Below are 18470 nucleotides of genomic sequence, written 5' to 3' on the forward strand. Positions count from 1 at the left end.
AAACTCCTGTCCCCTTGTTATCTCTATACATATTTCTCGTGGGACACAGACTCGTTCGTGCTCCTTGGGCAGAACATGCACGGAGGACTCCGAATCCTCCTCGGTCAGCCCAGACCACCCCACCCCCGCAGGCTGAACGCCTCAGGAGGGAGCCAGTAGGTGTCTTTAACCCACAGGGGTCCGGGCTGCGGATGGCAGCGGCCCTGTCCTCTCTGGTGTGAATCTGGGGGCTCGGAAAAGTGACCCATGCAGGGCAGCCTGGGCCCCGGCCGGGGCACTGCGGTGTAAGAGAGCGAGTCCTGGGCTAAGCGCAGGGGACAGCGGCTGGGGCGCGGGCGGCAGGGAAGCCGGCTGTGGTGGGGACACAGGAAGGCGCCGGCTCCCCACCGGCCCCCCGCAGGCGCGCACTACGTACAGGTGGTCCTGCCGCTTGAAGGCCTTGCTGCACACTTTGCAGACGTGCTTCCGCTCCTGGCTGTGCGTCAGGTAGTGCTTGCTGAGTGAGCTGGCGCTGCTGAACACCTTGCCACAGAGACTGCAGTCCAGGAGCGCGCTCTGCGGGGACGCGTGCTGCCGCTTCCCCTTCCTCGCGCTCCCCGAGGCGGCCCTGCCTCCGTCGTCGGCCTCTTTGGGCACCTTAAGCGCGCCCAGCCCCAGGTCTAAACAGAGGAGAAAGCGCAGGTTACAGACACCTGGGGAAGTGAAAGCACCTGCAGCTCAGAACCACCGCGGACTTGCGGAGAGTGGGCGAGGGCTCTCTGCAGCGTCGGCAGCTTTGCCAGCAGAGAAAGCAGGGCTCGCTCGGGGCGGGCCGGGGAGAGAAGGACCCTTGCTCCCCCCGACCAGGCCCTGCTGGCGGGAGGCGCCCCGTCTTGGTGCCGCATTCCCATGGCAGCCGCCGTCTGAAGCTCTCCCAGGTCAGAGGGGCCGAGATAGGCGGGGCTTTGTGACTATCGTCAAGGGCACTCCAGAATATGTAATCTAACACCTTAGATAAGCGGGAAGCCTTTCTCCCAGCCAGTTTTAAAAGTAAGGACCGGAACGCAGATTCGCCTAGGGTCCGCGGGGAGGGAGTGGACGCAGCCCCGCTGTCCCTGCTGAGTGGTTAGAAACCTCCCGACGTCATCGCACAGGAGGGCGTGCGCTGCGTTAAGGTTTAGATGGTCTCCGACACCAGCGTTTGTGATAAAACTGTAGAAAAGTATTTGCTGACACGAAAAGATGCTCACACCACACTACTGAGAAAAAAGCAGCCTGTTGCAAAACAGAACTGTGCTAGTCTTAGAGAACGAAAAATAACTTCATTCAGAAATCAGAATGGACTGGTAGGGTTACGGATCATTTTTATCTTCCTCTTCTTGTGTGTGTGTGGGGGGGTATTTTCCACATTTCCTGTTTCCCGTGGGTAAAATGATGAAAGCTATTTTATGGACTACGTCATCGGAGGAAGAGGTGAAGGTTCTGTGTTGCTCTGAGGGACAGAGCTGGACAAAAGAGTAAAGGGAGGCCGATGTCAAATCACTAGAAGGTGTGAAGGTCACAGACGTGGGGACTCTGCGGGCTCGCCGCCATGCTCCCAGCTCCTGGACTCCCCACCAGCACTGGTAGGCAAGGCGCTCAGTAACTGTTGAGGGGATGGATGACTCATCGGAGACTTTTCTATCCCTTAGATTGGTCCTCACGATGGATCAGGCTGCATTATGAGATGGCAAGTTTAGAAATCGCCATTGGTCCAGGATGCTGCAGAGGTGGGATCCACAAACCCAACAGGCCAGGGAAAGTGTGGGGAGGAACTGCACTAAAGGACCCCAAACGCCAATTCTCTGCTGCTGAGACGCAGCGTGAGAGACACAGCAGGAAGGAACCAGACTCTTGTTCCAACTCTGCCTTTGGCTGTGGGCCATCTGTCTCTTAACTTGCCCGACCTGCATCTTCTCCACATGAGAAATAACTGTGACAAGTGATCAATGATTCCAACAGTTGAAATGAGGACAAACAGGACTCCCTCAAGGAAACCCCTGGCCTCACTAAGTTACTTTTAAAATGTTCATTAAAGCAACTATTATAGAAAATAAAACGTTATTTGAAAAATTGGCAAGAACACTGAAAAATAGGTAGAGTCCCTGGCCTGAAAGCCACTTGATCCTCCCAGAAGGCACTCTTATAAGACTCTAAAGCTGCATATTCTCTGACAGGCAAATCTACTCGGAGGAATGTGTTCAAACCCCATGTGGAAAAAGTTGTTCACAGAAACACTATAACAATCTAATGAGCAAGAATATGGTCAAACAATGCAATGGAACAACTGTTACCATCACCACTAAAGACTCTACCTTCACGTAAGAAAATGAATTCACTAAGTTTTAAAAACTTCGAGTAGAACTATACACTTAATACGACTGTTAAGCCATGTTTTCTGAGTGACTTCACCCATGTTTTTAAAAATCATTGTGTGGGAGCCAGGCTAGGAATTTTTCTTGTTATTACTTTTCTTAGTCTTCTTTAAATAAATATATATATATTACTTTTCTAATTAAAAAAAAAATAAGATAAGCATACGTATTTCCAGGGACCCGAATTTAAGGTAGAGAAGTGTAAAGAGTTAAAGGTTAATGTTAGTGGATTCCTTTTTTTAAAAAATAAGATTAAAAAATTCAAGTTTAAAACAAATTAGGAAAAGTCAAATTGATGATTTGTAACATTTGGGCAGTGGGGTGTACAGACTCCTGTGAAAATCTGGTGGAAGCTACAATTTTTCTGCCCAGTAAAACATACCCATATCTGCATGACCAGCATTTTCCAGGCAATTTCCGTGGCCTGGGAGACCCAGAATCACCGGACCCAAAGGCCTGGCGCAGTGCCTCCAACACTGCAGATGCCCGATGAACCTAGGATTTCACGTTTAGCCACTGTTCCTACACGGTGATGAGCTGAACGCCCTGTCTACCACACCCTCTGTGGAGTAGGGACTCAGGTTTCCGTGGTGGCCAAGGACAGCCCTTGAGCTACTTACTCCAACCAGCATTGTATCTATTTAGTAGGGTGGCTTCAGAGCGGCCCTCTGCGCACGAGCTGTGGCCACAAGTACCAAAGACCTCTAGCCCGGCTGACCCCGCCAGGTGACCTGCCCAGGGACCTAGCAAGAAGGTCGGAAACAGAAACTGGATGTATCTTATGGGGGAAGCCTGAAGGCAGAAGGAGGCCTAACCAGGGTCTCTAGCGATTCCGAGAATCCCCGCTCTGCTCCTGCACTGCTGAAGAGAAAGATTCGGAACTGAATCAATGGACCGGCTGAGGTTAGTTCTGACAATATGGGTGGAAACAACTGTTATCGCTCCAGTGCTTTACTGTCTACAAAGTGTTTTTACATTTGTTTCTTCTTTTACCTCTTACTGATGTTACTCTGGGCTGGGGGTTGGGGGGACAGGGGGGATTATCATCGCCTGACTTTACGGGTGAGGATGCTTGGAGAGGTTCGACAACTGAGAAGCAGATCATTCTAGAAATGTAAAGAGTATCATCGATGTGGTGATGGGTGGAAAAGTCCCCCATGAACCCGAAGGTCTGCTCGCACCATGCGGGAGGACAGGACAGATCCCCAGCACCCGAGTTTGTCAACATTACTCCTCGACATCAGGGTTCAGTCTCCTTGACTAGGAACTTGGGAACGATTCCCAAGGAGGAAAAAAGTAACTCTTTCCCTATTTACCTGTGGAAGAGACGTATTCCTAACCGATCCGTACAGACATGACCCCAGCTTCCCACCCAGCCCTTGGACCCCGGTGGACAGCCTCACCTTGCAAGGACGTCTGAGACTCTGGGTCGGCATACTCCTCTAGCAGCTTCATGGAGTCACTGTCCTTCCCCGAGTAGAGGGACAGGGCATCCAAGTTGTCCTCCAGCACCTCATTGGGCACCTCAGGCGTTGGGAGACTGGAGTCCAGGTCCAAGCCACTCAGGCCGGCATAGAGCAGGTCTCGCGTGCTGGGGCCCAGATCCCGGTTGAGGGTGTCACTACAGTTGAGTCCCTGGCTCTCAGAAAATGAAGGGAGATGCATCTCTGATGGAAGGGCACCCTCGTCCCCAAGGCTGTACTGGTCCATGGCTCTCTGCTGCCTGGTCCTGGCCAAAAGCTACTCTCTGGACGAGCGAAGCCGCGTATGGAGCCGAGTGCCGGGACTACCCTTGGTAGCGTCTAATTCCTGAAAAGGAGCAAAGAAAAATCGACATTATAAGTTGGTGACATGGCGTGGCGGATAGATCAGGGACTTGCAATTCAGACAGACCTGTATACGTGTCTGTTCTCTGCCTCTGAACAGCCATGTGACCCTGGGCACGTCACTTAAGTTCCATGAGCCCAGTTTCATCTGTAAATTGGGCATAAGAGTAATTCTATCATAAGGTAGTTGTAAAGAATAAGTGAAAGGACTTCTGGCGACACAGGGGACTGAACTAACCTCTTTCTCCAGGTATAAAGATAATATAATATCCAAACTGTCCAGTTTTTCAACCAAAAAGGCTCCTCTCACTAAGCGCAGTGTTTTCAAGGTGCAGCCACGGCAGGGCGCGTGCCATTGCCTCGCCCCTTCCCAGGGCTGAGCAGCACCACGCTGCCCGGCTGCACCCCACCTTCCTCATCTGTGCATCTGTTGATGGGCATTTGGTTGTTTCCATTTTTGACTATTATGAATAATTCTGTCCACACCTGGACATTTACTCAACGCTGATGACTCCATGACGGTGCATCTAGTGGCTCCTGGAATAACTGGTGTTTGGGCCTAGACTCCTGGGCGGGCAGTTCCTGCTGTTTTTCAACGTTTTGTGTTAGGAGGTAAGGAATAGCTGTGCCCTCGTTTCGCATGGTGCCTGTGTGTCCCTGCGCGGAGCCCACTGGGGGAGCTCAAACGAGAGGCTGAACACAGGTCTGCGACCCTGTACCGCAACTCTGAGACTCGAACGAGTTTCAGAGTTCAGAATCTGGTAGATTTAGAAGGGTAAATCCACATATGTGCCATATTTTAAGTCACCCCCGTTATTTCTGCATGGACACCTATAACTATGCAGGGTCAGAGGATTAAATAACGACTAAAAGGAGCGACGTGTGAGTTCAGGTCTGGCCACCAAACGAAGCTGGAGATGCCTCAATGTTCTCCAAGATTTGGGGGTTTCTAAATTGCAAAGAAGGGAGTGTGAGCTGTAAAAGTTTATATTCTTTCTGAAGCAAAAGGAATTTCTCCGTCAATTCTAAAGTTTCTTCCACAGTGCTGCTCTAAACTGCTTTCGGTACTCCAGGGGCAAAGGACCCATTTCTTCATCTCCCAGTAACAAAAATGAGCTAACAACACATAAAGCATTATTTAAAATTAGTAAGAAGCGATATTTTGTAAAATAAAATGCTGAGCATCTTCTCCATGCCATGTATCACACCGAGATCGCCATCTGCATTAATGGAATCACGCATCGCAGCAACCCAGAGGTCAGTTCCACTGTCGCTTCCGTCTTGGAGAGCAGGAAAGGGACTCTGAGAGGTGATCTGTTCGAAGCCCATACCTAATGAGTAGTTGAGTCAGATCTCAAACCCAGATATTCTGAACCTAGAGCTGGCGTTCTTACCTACTACACAATACTGATGGCCTATAAACTACACTGTAGACTGCACTGAGCCAGTTAAACCGAAAAACAGAAAAAGGTGCTGGGGGAACGTGACAGTCTCTGGATTCCCCAGTGCCCACCCAACTGCTCCTCCCACAGTCTGGAGAACACACTGGTCTGGTCGCACCACGGGCAGCCCAGCCAGGAGTCCGAGGGCTGCTTTTCGATATTTACATCCTTTTCCAGATAGTAAGGCAAACTCCCCCTTCAGCCAATATTGAATTTGCTCTTGTTCTGTCAACAGAGTGACTCAATTCAACAAGTTTTAGCACCTTCTATGTACAGAGCTCCCTTTTTGTCCCCGTGGGGCAGGGTTTGTGGTCCCCTGGAACCTGGTAAACATACCCAAGGGTCCAAGTACTCTTTCCAAGAATGTTATGGTTTTGTGTTTTCATTTTGGAAACAATCTCAAAGAAGAAAGTCAGTATATCTGGATTATTGGATTACCACCTTATATCCCAGCCCTGCCATTTGGTTTCAATGCTCGGGGCATGTTTACTGCACACATGCCAAAAAGGACAACTGTAATCGCGTCAGGCTTGCGAGAAGAGGCTAGAGATGGATTTAGCTCATAATAATGCCTTTGGGCTCAACTGAAAGGCAACAGACATCATGGTACAAACAGAGGTTTTGCTGCAGTTCAAACAGAGAAAATGGATGGGCGAGCTGAGAGCTCACAGGGCCTGCTGCACACCAAGGGCCCAGTGTGGCAGTCTGCAAAGGTTTGGCTTCACAGAAGCACTTAAGTATCACATTTGCAATAGGTATTACACTAGTTTGGTTGCTTTGTTTGTATTTAATTTGCAAGCCCAATTTCAGCTCTCCAGTGGCACAGGAACTGTAAGCTTTAGGACCACATGCCTTGTTTTATCATCATTTATTTATGCCTCGCTTAATAGTCTACAAAACGATTTGAGTCAACACTGGGGATCCAACACAATTTTAATTTTTTTCTTTTAAGAAAAGCCCATCTATCCAGGACTGGAGAGAGCAGGAAAATGGGCTTCTCCTGTGAAATGCAACAACCTTTTGGAAAAAGCAGCTGCCATTGGGTTCTACATGGCAGCATTAAGCCTACAATTAGGTAAAGGATTGTTTGGAGGGAAGAGGGGAAACAATCTGAATACATCTACCTGCTCTACAAAGCTGTTTTATGTGGCCTACGGTAAATGTAAACATTTTTCAATTCGTTTGCAAGTTGAAAAAAAACCTGTCAGAGCTCTTTTGGCCAGAGCGTCACTGTCCAGAACTTTCTGTGCAGACGGAGACGTTCTAAATCTGTACTGTCCATGGACAGCCTCTAGCAACAGTAGCTAATGAGCACCCAGAAGTGCACTTGGTGCGACTGGGAAACTGAATTCTTTATTTAATTTTAATTAAATTTAAAATCGCATAGCTACAAATGCTAGTGGCAGCTCTAGGGAGTTCTCATTAAACTAAGGCTTTGCAATATCTATTTAAAAATCTGAGGATCTGTCCACACTGAGTCCACATTCTTACAAAGCAATGACTGGCTGGACCTGAAAAGCTGCAGCTGCCTTTGGAGAGCGCGTGAGCCCTCGTTTGCCGCAGTCCCCACCACTCCCTATTCCTTCCCACCCATGCACTTCACTAGTTCCTGTGCCTTGCCAGGCCCCCAGAGACATCCGAGGTTAGGACCCTGATCTGTGCAGGGGAACCTTGACCGACTAACCTCTCTTTGCTCAGCCTTACCAAATGCAATCCTTTCAGAGCAGGCCAGACACCCCTCCACTACGCCCCTCGACACATCGAAATTTGAGATCACTTCTCCCACCTCAGAACTCTGATAAGCGCCTGTCTGACAACCCACTTCACACTTACTTCAGATGGTCTCGGAACCTAATGATCTTTCAGGTTCTTCGGTTTTCCCTAGACTACAACATAAGCTCTGGGATGGCTGTGACTCTTGCCTTACGTGTCTACACTTATCACGGCATCTTGCCTGGCACAGAACTCTGGTTGAAGAAGGCTCAAGCATCCCTCTCCTTGACCAGTGGTGGGTTCCACTGGACCACCTCTTCTCCTCTTTAAAAAGCCCCAACCTGGTGTTCTCAGCCTTTTTTCCCCTAAGCGCCACCTTTCCCTGTCCCTCTTTGCACCAGTGTCACCAGGGAGAGAGCGATCAGTCTCAATATCAGGGCATTGGGAGCTAGAAAACAGGACACATGCGGCTTTTACCCTAGCTATGCAAATTATTTCTTTATTTTCCCACCGCAAACATTATGGCAAACTAGAGGCCTGTTTTGTTTGGTTTACGCAGTGGTTTTTAAAATTGTATTAATCGCCAACACTTTTTATTTTTTTAAATGGGAAGATTTCAACTAAATATGTGGATTTCTGGCTTCTCTTGAAAATTATTAGATTTGATATTCCCTGATAGTTATTGACAGGACAGAGCTGAGGGACACCTGCCATCTCTAGAGAGGACTTTGGCCTCTAGTTCTCATAGTCCTCACTTATGTCCCCGCCTGGCCCCTATCATAATCATCATTATAACAATGACAGCAGCAAAACTTTACCAATGCTTTACCGATGTCAGGTACTATTGTAGTCATTTATATATCATTTACATATCATTGATATATCATCTCATTTAACTGCCACAACACTCCCTTTGAGGCACATACTATAACCCTATTTTACTAATGAGGTAAACAAAGTCCAGAGAAGTTAAGTAACTTGCCCAAAATCAAGGTTAAGATTCAACCCCGGGCAGTCTGACTTCAAAGCCCTCACACTTAAGCACATCACTCTGCTATGACTCTACGCTTGAGACTGGACTCCTGTCCTAATTCTGCACCTACGTTCTTAAGTTGAAGGCTCCCTCATCCTGCCACGTCATCAATACATAATTTTAACTAGAAGTTTAGCTCATTTCCTCTGATCGCTCAGAGAAATACCTGGAGATCAGAAAGCTATGACTATGCATTCTAGGGAACAGTCACACGAGGAATTAACTAAAAGAGCAAAAGAGACATCAAAGTGTCTCACTCCAAAAGCTGATCCTAGCAGAAAATGCAAATAAGCATTAGACTCTAGAAGAGCATTTTTCATAGTGAAGGGGATGTGGGGTCCTCAGGTGGGGGCGCCTGGGGTCCTCAAGAGTCTTCCAGGCCACCCGCAAGGTCGAAAAGATTTTCATAGCAATATTCAGGTGTTATCTGCCTTTTTTACTGTCAGCAAACCTTCTGGGGGGCTATCAGACATATTGCAAGAGGCTGAATGTAGAAGCAGATCTGAGAATTCAGATGACTCTAAAAATGTCAAATACCACCACTATTCTCACTGCATTTTTTTTGTCATTGTATTTTTGTTTTTATTCTCACTAAACTTTTTGTTCTCTGAAATATTCTCAATAAAAATCTCAATTACATTACTATATAATGGGCATATTATCACTATTTTTAAATAAATAAAATACTTTAAAAGTGTATTGGTTTATACTTCTAATACAACAAATATCAGCAGATATACTTTGAATGCATGAAAGCCCTCCGAGGTCTTCAGTGATTTTTAAAGGTAATGGGGTCTTAAAACCTAAAAGTTTATGAAATGCTATCTAAAGAGAAAAGGTCCTGCATGAACCCAAGTGAGTGTATTTCTGTGTATGCCGGTCTACCACAGAAAGAAGCCCCAAATTCCAAACTGGTGGCCGGCAGGCTTTGGAAGGACCCCACACTGTCTCTAAACACTTATTCAACTCATCATCGTTATTTAAAGATCAAAAGGTTTCACGCAAAGACGGTGTTCTGGTCTCAGAAAAAAATGGAGTTCTCGCAACACTGTCCACATAGCCGTTTTCACTGGCTGGCATCACTCAGATGGGGTACAGGCTTTCTGGTTCATCACACTCGGGGTCTTTAGCTGCCCTGTAGGTATCTAAGTTGCCACCCTGAGCTAGAGAAGGAAAAAGCGTTTTGCAATAAACAATGAAACATACCGCAATCTAATAAATGCCTGCATTCCTCCAGCCAACACATCCGATAAATAACACTTTTCCTTATGTGACTTCCCAAGGCAGCAACTGATAACAGTCTCCCCATCGGTATGAAGACTATTGGAGTTGATCAGAAACCCTTCTGAGGAAAGAACGGAATCCATCTGACAAAGCAGGTGTTTTTGGACAAGTGCAAAGGGAGGAAACTCACCAGAAGAGGAGCAAGTGAGTGAGTGAATCTCCAAGTAACAGGAGGGCCCAATTAGGCCTCGCGGGGAGGGGCGTTCAGGTGACAGACCACTGGGTATTTCCTCCTGGAACTCTGGGTGTTAAGTTCAGGACACCCAGTCAACTTCTTTAGCCCTGAAAGCAGGTGGTGGAAAGGAAGAGGCAGTCAGATGGTGGGTCCCCAAAGAAGCAAAGACACAAGTGTGAAACTGGGGGAGATGGGCAATTTTTGGAAGAAGGAAGGAAGCAATTCTAAACTGGGGACAATCTAGATGGAAAAAGGGTGTTCTGTTGTTAAGGGAAAGTTATTTTTTTCTTTCTTTTCCTTATTTTTACAGGAGAAGGACCCTGGAGGGTTTTGCTGGGAGAAGCCTAATTAGGGAGGTACTGGTGATGAAAAGGGATTTTTGTTGGAGTTGGGGAAGAGGGTTGGAAAAATAAATATTTGATGAGAAATTGGAAAGACTGAGTTGGTTTGTTATCAGTGAAAAGATAGTCCCAAAAAGGGACTCTTGGTGGAAAGAAAGAATTTTTGCTAAAAAGTGATTCTGAATGGAGGAAAAATCTTGGGCAAAAAAAATATGTTTTTTTTTTCTTTTTTGCTAGAGGAAGTTCCTAAAAGGAGGGGGAGGTGGGTAACCAAGGAAGATAGGAGAGATATTTGTTCCTTCTGAAATAGCCTAAAAAGAAGGGGGGACGATTCAAGAGAAAAGAGGATTTTTAGCAAAAGGGCCTGGAAGCAGAGGGCGAATGCAAGGCTGAGCTGCAGAAAGTGTGGAGGTCGGGTAGGGCCCGCGGCGCGAGCTGGGGAGCTGCGAGGGAGCAGTTGGGGCCTGGGGGCGGGGTAGGAAAGAAAAGGGGGTGCAGCGGGCCAGGGGCCCCATAAGAGAATATTCTCCAAGGCGGAAAAGGCTGCGGGGGTGCAGCGGGTCCCGGAGCTGTTGGGGTGCAGAAAGTGCGTGCGTGACACGGGACAAAGGACGCCCGCCGTGCCTGCTGCGCCCCTCGAAAGGGAGACGGCCCCCCCGGAAAAAAAATATATAAACGAATTCGGTTTTAAAAGGGGGGAGGGGTTGAAATACGAGGAAGGGGCGGGAAAGGGAAGGTGAGGAGGAAGGGGAGGCGGCAGGGTTAGCAGCAACCGGGTTTTACCCGCTCCCGGGGGCTCGCGCGCCGGGCCTCGCGCCTCGCGGGCCTCCCAGCAGCCTCCCGCTTGTCGCGCGCTGCCCGCCGGCAGGCCGCGCACGCGCAGGCCGGCTCGCCCCCGGAGCGCCGCGCTCCCCCGCGGCGCGTGCGCGCGCGCGTGGCCGCAGGCCTCCTCGCGCCGCCCAGGGCGACCGCGCGCGCGCCTCGAGCCGCCCGGGCTCCCAGCGCGTGCCTCTGGACCGTGCGGCCTCGGCGTCTCCGCGCACGCGCGGAGGGGCGGGGCCGCGCGAGGGGCGGGACAGGGCGCGGTCAGGTGACCAGCAGCGAGCGGGAAAGTAGGCGGTTGGTCGCCATCTTGGGAGGAGAGCGGTTGAGGGCGGGAGGAGGGGTGGGGCCAGCGCCTGCGACTCGCACGTCCAGGCCATTGTCCCCGGCGGGCGACGTTAGAACGCCGCGCCCGGGCGCTCCGAGTGGCGGAGGGTCATGAGAGCGGAGCCGTCCTCGGAGGGTGGCGGGGCGCGTGTGCTCGGGTGACTTGCCCTTCGGTGGCGGGCATGACGTGGCTCTGCGCCCGTCTCTGGGCCAACGCCGAGCGCGACGCGCGCGCCGGGGAGCGCGGGGGCCGGGGTGCGCACTGGACAGGGAGTCTGCATCCCCGAGCAACTTACGTGGGGTCGAAGCCCCTGGAAATCGAACACTGGAAATCCCTGGCGGCAGAAAGTCGATCAGTGGTCAGCTGCGGGGTGGGAGTGGGGATGGACTGGGAGCCGGCGGGAGGGAGGGTCTCATTGGGGTGATTTGATGGAAAGAGCCTAAAAGTAGGTTGTAGTCATGGTTGCGGAACGGGGTGAATTTGCCAAAAGTCATTGGATCATATGCTTTAAATGGGTGCCTTTGGGTAAATTATATGTCGATGAAAAACTTTTTAAATCGATCCCTGGAGTAGACAGAACGGAGAAGGGAGGAGAAGGGTTAGCATTCTACTTTCGGATCCCTTCGTTCAGCAAATACTGAGTTTCTGTTCTGTTAAGAAAGAACAGCAGCGTCTTAGCTTCCGTTCTTGAGCAGTGGTGTCCAGTAGAACTAGAATACAAGCCCCAAGCGCCAGCCACATAATTTTACGTTTCCTAATAGCCATTTTTTTTTATTTTTTAAGTTAAAGCAAAACCCAAGTGAAATTAACTTTAATAATGTACTGTATTTAACCTAAAATCTTATTTCAACATGTAATCAATAAAAAAAAATGCTAATGAGATGTTTCTGTGTTTTGGACTCTTCGAAATCCGGTGTATGTTTTACACGCACAGGACACGTTACGCGCACCAGCCACATTTCAAGGGTCCCATAGTTATGTGTGGCTAGTGGCTCTGGGACTAGGCAGCGTATCTCTTACTGGGAATAGGCAAATACATTTATAACACGATGTGGTTACACGATAGTGAAAAATAAAGGGAAGAAGATACTGTTAGACGGTGCTGTTTCATACAGAGCAGTAAAGGCCTCTCTAGCCAGGAAGTTACACTGATTAGAGACCTGGAGGAAATGAGGAAGAGACCTACAAAAATATCTGGGGGAAGAGCAAGTGCAGAGGCCCTGAGGAAGGAAGGTGTGGGGCCCATATGAAAAACAGCAAAAAAAAAAAAAAAAAACTGTGGCTGGAACCATGTGAGTAAAAAAAAAAGTAAAGATTTCTGTTTCAGCAGTGTAATCTCTACCCTTGATGCAGGAAATGAGCGTCCTGGCCACCGGGTAGATAAGAGGTAAAAGACTTTAAGCTCCTGAGATAAATTCAGTTCTTTCTGCCCTTTGACAGACTGAATGCTTTATGGACAGAGGCGGAAGATACTTGCAACACATAACACAAAGAATTTAGCATTCAGACATTATTCTACAGCCCAATAAAAAGAGTAAACTATATGGAGAGGCACTCCACATAAGAGGAAACTTATGAAAAGAGGCCTCACCGCAATAACAAGGGAATGCAAATTAAAACCACAGATACCATGTCACTTCCACCAGTTTGGCAAATTAAAATTTTATTTTCTACCACGTGAATCAAGGGGAGCACATACAATAGTGGTAATGTGTAAAACTGGGAGAGTCACATTGGAGACTATATTTGACTTCTTGAATAAGAGGAAAGATTTTATTCAAGAGAAACTGCTGTTTATATGTCCTAGGAGGTACGCACAGGAATCATCACAAGCAACAATGTTTGTGATGGCCAAAAACCTCCCAAAAACCTGGATCGGGTCCTAGACCCTGGATTAGATGATCCCGGAACACAATAAGGACGTGTGTGGGAAAACTAGTGAAATCTCAGCCAAGACTAGAATTCAGCTAGTAGTAATGTATCAACATTTATTTCATAGTTTCAACAAATATACTATGATAATGATATGATCCTGATAGAGAAAACTGGGTGAGGGGTATATGGAAGTGTATATCTTTCCAACTTTCCCGTGAATCTAAAATTATTCCAAAATCAAAGATTTAGGGGGAAAAAAAGAAAAAAAATGTCCATCTATAGGAAGCCAGGTAAATTGGGGTACCTCTATTCAATGGAAGAAATTTCACTGCAGTGAAAATCAGTTTTTTACAACACAGATATAACTGCATTTACTTATAAAGCTTCAAAACAGGCAAACTTAGCAATATACAGCTTAGGGAAATAAATACACCAAGTATTTTTTTAAAAGCAAGGGAAAACTAAACACAACAGTTACATCTGAGGGGCAAAGGAAGGGAATGAGATAGAGAAGTGCCCACAAGAGAACTTCACAGCAAATGGAATTCTTTTCCCTTAAATTGGGTGGTGGAACAATGGGTGCCATTTTGTTCTTAGTCTTTATACCTTATATATATTTGGTTTATTAAAATATCTGCTCCATATTTAGTTTAGTTTTTTTTTTTTTAATTATAGAGAAGAGTTTAGTTAGGGAAGAAAGACTTTGGCCTTTGAAACCACTGAAGTAGTTCTTTCTATTTTGTCTCAAACCTTGAAGGCCTCCTGAGGGACTTTAGTCTCGGGGAGATGGTGATCCAGTTAAGGAGGCAGGATTTAAAACCTTGGAAATAATTTTAAAAGCATTCTTTCCTTCCATTACTTAGCAAGCATTAACAAATATTGAGGCTGTCCCTGTGTGTCACACCTGAGATGGACAGAAAATAAGGAGACAGGACCTCAGCCATTGAAAATCTACTTCCGAGAGGAAGGACTGAACCACTGAAATGATTCGAGAACGAGCCATTCCTTCTTTCCTTAAACGACACTGAACGCCTGCTTTCTGCCTGACCCAGTGATGAGCTTTTCTATGAGAGGGCCAAGGCCAAGACTCAGGAAGGAGAAGGTCCTGGACAAGGGGGATTCAGTCACCTTAACAAGATAGGACTGAATCTCTAGGTTTGAATTGACAAGAGTTCTTACATTTATTTAGTAGACATCAAGAAATATTGAGTGTTTGTCTTCTGCTCAAAACTTATGCTGGAGAGATGAAAAAGAAGATGTGAGGAGCCCGACGAAAGCTAGAAACTCTCAGAGAAGGATTCATATTCATTATCACCTGTTGGTTGGCCAAGCACTCACCATGTGCCCAGATGGGAGCCTGTGTGAGAGTTTACAGTTTCACGAGGGCCAGGTGTCACCAATCCCAGATGAAATCTGAGGGAGGAAGGTTACTAGCACGGGCCTCAGAGTGGTAGCCTCCTCCCCGTCGGAGGGGACACTGGCATCTGTGCAAATGGCCTTTTGCCCCTACTTTTAAGTGGAGACTTGTGGGTAAGGTGTGGGTGTGGAAGGGCATTTCCCATCAAGACAGCCCTTCTGGATAGAAGCACCTGAGAAAACTCTAGTCAGCACAAATCTTAACACCCAACAGGTAGAAACAACCCAGGGGTCCATCAGTAGACGAATGGATAAACAAAATGGGGCATATCCGCACAGTCAAATATTACTCTGTCATAAAAAGGAATGAAGCCCTGACTCACGCTGCGACATGGATAACCTCGAAAACATCGTGTTGAGTGAAGGAAGCCAGACACAAATTGGTGACTCCATTTCTATGAAATCTCCAAAAGAGGTGAATCTAGAGAGACAGGAAGCAGATTAGCAGCTGGTTGCTCGGAGAGGGGTCAGGGAATGCGGAGTGATTCATGAGTGTGGGTTTTCTTTTGGGGCGATGAAAAAGTTCTGGAACTAGATGGAAGTGATAATTACACAACGTTGTGAATGTGCTAAATACCATTGAGTTTTCCATTTAAATGGTTAACTTTATGTTATGTGAATTTTACCTTGATGAAAAAATTAATCAGAACCCTCAGCATTTTTAAACTTTCGAAAGCGAAAAGACATGGCTCCATCCCTTTTAGAGGAAGGTCCTTTGCCTTTCTCTAGCACAGTGGTTCTCAAAACCGAGCCTGCAACAGAACCACCAGGAAGACTGATGCAGGGGGTTGATGTGGGGTCCGAGAATTTGCATTTCTAAAGCGCTCCCAGGTGATGTGGCTGCTTCTGGCCTGGAGACCTCACTTTGAGAATCACTATTCTTTGTACCATAATCTATAAAGTTTTGGGGTGCTTCATTAGACTCTTTTAAGGTAAGGGTGGCAGTCCCCCCACTGACTCAGTACATGTTCACCTTAGCAGAATGAATAAATTGGCAAGGTGACTGTGTGATACAAACTACTGGCTGTCCTCATACTGCAATACGATATCTAGAGATGTTGGGAATATGTTTCTGGTTGAAATTAGGACTCGAATAACCCTGATACCAAGAAGAAGAAGGAAGGAAGAAAGGAAAGGAGGAAGGAAGGAAGGAAGGAAGGAAGGAAGGAATAAAATGGTGGGGATATATAACACCGAAAGGACAGAAGATAAAAGACACTGAAAGAAGAAAAGTGAGGGGCAGTGTCGTTTTTCTGTCTTTCCATAGCAGTGTCCTGCACTCCCTGCTTCCTCTCCCTTCCCCGCCTACCTCCCCCTTCCTCCTGCCCCCCCTTGTGGGGAGGAAAGTAACGGAGAAGCATCTGCTTTCTCTCCGGCCTGCCTTCTTCTTCCTCCTTCCGTCCTCCTTCTCCGCCCCCTTCTCCCCTTCTCCCCCCCCTCTTGCTTCCCTGCTTGCCTCCCGTCTCCTCCCCTCTCTCCCCCCCCCCGCCCCCTCCGCCTCCGCCCCCCTTCCCCCTCGGTTAAGAGCAGGGAGAAAGAGGGGAGAGGAGGAAAAAGAAAGGAGAAGCAAAAAGAAAAGAGAGAAAAAGAAAAAGAGAAAGAAAGGAAGGAAGAAGAAGAAAGAAAAAAGGGAAGGAGAGGAGACGGAGGGGGAGGGAAAGAGAGAGAAAAAGGAAAGGAAGGAAGAGGAAGGAAAGGAAGAAGAAAAGAAAGTGAAAGAGAGAAAAGAAGGGAAAAAAAGGAGAGGAGGGAAGGAAGGGAGGAAAGAAGGAAAGAGAAAAAAAGAAAGGAAAGGGAAAAAAGAGATAAAGGAGAAAAGGGAGAAGGAAAAAAGAAAGAAAGAAAGAAAGAAAGAAAGAAAGAAAGAAAAGGCAGGAGTAGGGCCTTCTTCCCTTCCTTCCGTTTCTTGCGTGAGGGAGAGGGAAGGTAGGGAGGGGAGGAGGGAAGCGGAAGGAAGGAAGGACGACAGGACGAAGGAAGCCGGAAGGAAGGACGGACAAGAAAGTTCTGCTTCTTAACATTTAACCATGAAAACACCAAGGCTGCAGAAGCAGATACCACTTCCGTGGCTCAATAAACAAGTAGTAACTGGTGTCGATCAGGGAGGAGAAAAGGAGACAGACTGGCTTCTCTGGCTGGTTCCTTTGTGCCTCTGTTATTGCAAGTCATTCAGCAGATGCCTTCCGACTGCCTGCCATGCACCGAACACTCTAGGGCACTGTGTGAGAATCACAGCGCCCTATCTTCTAGCTTGTGTGTTTATATTTAGAGGAAACTTTCTATTTCACACGTTCTAAAACACGGTAATTCTATTTTTGATTATTTTTGTAATTCTTCTCCTACCAAACTGCATGCTCCTCAAAAGTGTGGCCTGGCTTCATTCAACAGTCTACATCCGAGAGCACCTAGCAAGACATCATCATTTATTACACTAATGATAATAATAATAATTCATACTATTATGAAAAATACACAATGACATCAGGATGACCAACTCATCCCAATTCGTGCAGAACTTTCCTGATTTTAGCTGTGAATGCGCCATGTCCCTGGAAATTCCTTAATTCCAGGCAAGCCGGGACTGTTGGTCACCCGAATATAATCTAGAATATAAACAGAAAACATTTATCGAGCTCTACTTGTATCAAGTCACTACTTACACATCCAGATGAGACAAGAATATTATTATTTTCCCTATTTTCTCGATGAGGAAACCGACTTGGCAAGGTTAAATAACTTTCCCTAGGTTACGCAGCTAGGAATATTTTTAATCACCACGGGTGTTCAGTAAATATTTGCTGATTGAATGAGTAGATTAAGAATCTACTTCGTATTGGACCATAAAATCTAGCTGAAGAGGTAAAACACTCTGACTTATTTTTGTGTCTCTAGTAACCAGGCAAGGCCTGGCACATAATGGGATATTAATGTTGTGAAATCACGGAGTCCCAAATGTTCAAAAAACACCAGCAGCATTTGGCTAACTACCAGAGAAGAAACTTAGCTTCCACAGGCTGTAGGAGGAGGAAGTTTACAAGGACTGGAGTGGATAGAAAGTTTCAGACCTAATCTGTGTCTTAAAGGTTAAGTGGATGATGGATTCAGACAGCCCAACAGCGATTCAGTCTCTTACCACGTGCCAGAAACTTTGCTGAACTTTGCATGTATCGTTTCCTCGCTTAAAAAAAAAAAAATAACTACAATATATTTGTCTCTAAACTAAATATTGTTTAGTTTTGCCTGTTTTGAAACTTTAGGAGCAGAAGCACATCTGTACTGTTGTAATTGGGGGTAGACGGCCGGCACAGGGCTGGTTCAGCAGCTTGGTTACATCCTCAGGGGTTTTCATTCCTGTCCTCAGAGTACTGGTGTTTTTGATCCTCATTATTGTCGCTTTGTGGTCACAGGGTGCCAGCTGCAGCCCCAAGCATCACACATTCGCACCACTGCCTCAAGTGGGAAGGATGGAGAATAGAAAAAGGTTTTCTTCTTAAGAGTCTTGGTATTTTTGTCCAGAAAGAAAGGTGGTTTTTACATGTGTGCAAAAATTGCCCTGTTCTCTGCTCTTCCCTGATTCATGCCTTGGCCTTATAAGTTTGTAGTATCCTCCCCCTCTGACTCTGCACTTGGCTATGGACTTGCCTTGGCCAGTGGGATACTAACAGATATGACACCAGCAGAAGCTTGAAATGGGCCTGTGGGGTTGAGCTTAATGAGTCCTGGCCTCTGCCATCCCCAGACCTTCTCAGGTTGGCCTGCTAGAGGCTGAGAGAGAGGCCCATGGAGCAGGGTCAAGTTACTCTAGATGCCTAAGGCCAGCTC

The 18470-nt window shown here is 47.2% G+C and overlaps 1 protein-coding gene across 3 annotated transcripts in view; it reads right to left on the reverse strand.

The window, feature by feature from the left end:
* The window catches only part of ZNF541 (zinc finger protein 541), a 31869-nt gene extending 20803 nt beyond the window's left edge, over positions 1–11066 (reverse strand). For all 3 annotated transcript variants that reach the window (XM_016155451.2, XM_016155452.2, XM_036231746.1), the window contains exons 1-4: positions 10991–11066; positions 9822–9973; positions 3797–4202; positions 416–659 (exon numbers count right to left, since the gene is read on the reverse strand). In XM_016155451.2, coding sequence (XP_016010937.2) covers positions 416–659; positions 3797–4103 — 551 coding nt within the window. In that variant the 5' untranslated portion in view covers positions 4104–4202; positions 9822–9973; positions 10991–11066. The remainder of the gene's footprint in view (positions 1–415; positions 660–3796; positions 4203–9821; positions 9974–10990) is intronic.
* Between the last annotated feature and the right edge of the window lie 7404 nt (positions 11067–18470).

This window comes from Rousettus aegyptiacus, unplaced genomic scaffold (assembly GCF_014176215.1).
Source record: "Rousettus aegyptiacus isolate mRouAeg1 unplaced genomic scaffold, mRouAeg1.p scaffold_m13_p_14, whole genome shotgun sequence".
Classification (NCBI taxonomy): Eukaryota; Metazoa; Chordata; class Mammalia; order Chiroptera; family Pteropodidae; genus Rousettus; species Rousettus aegyptiacus.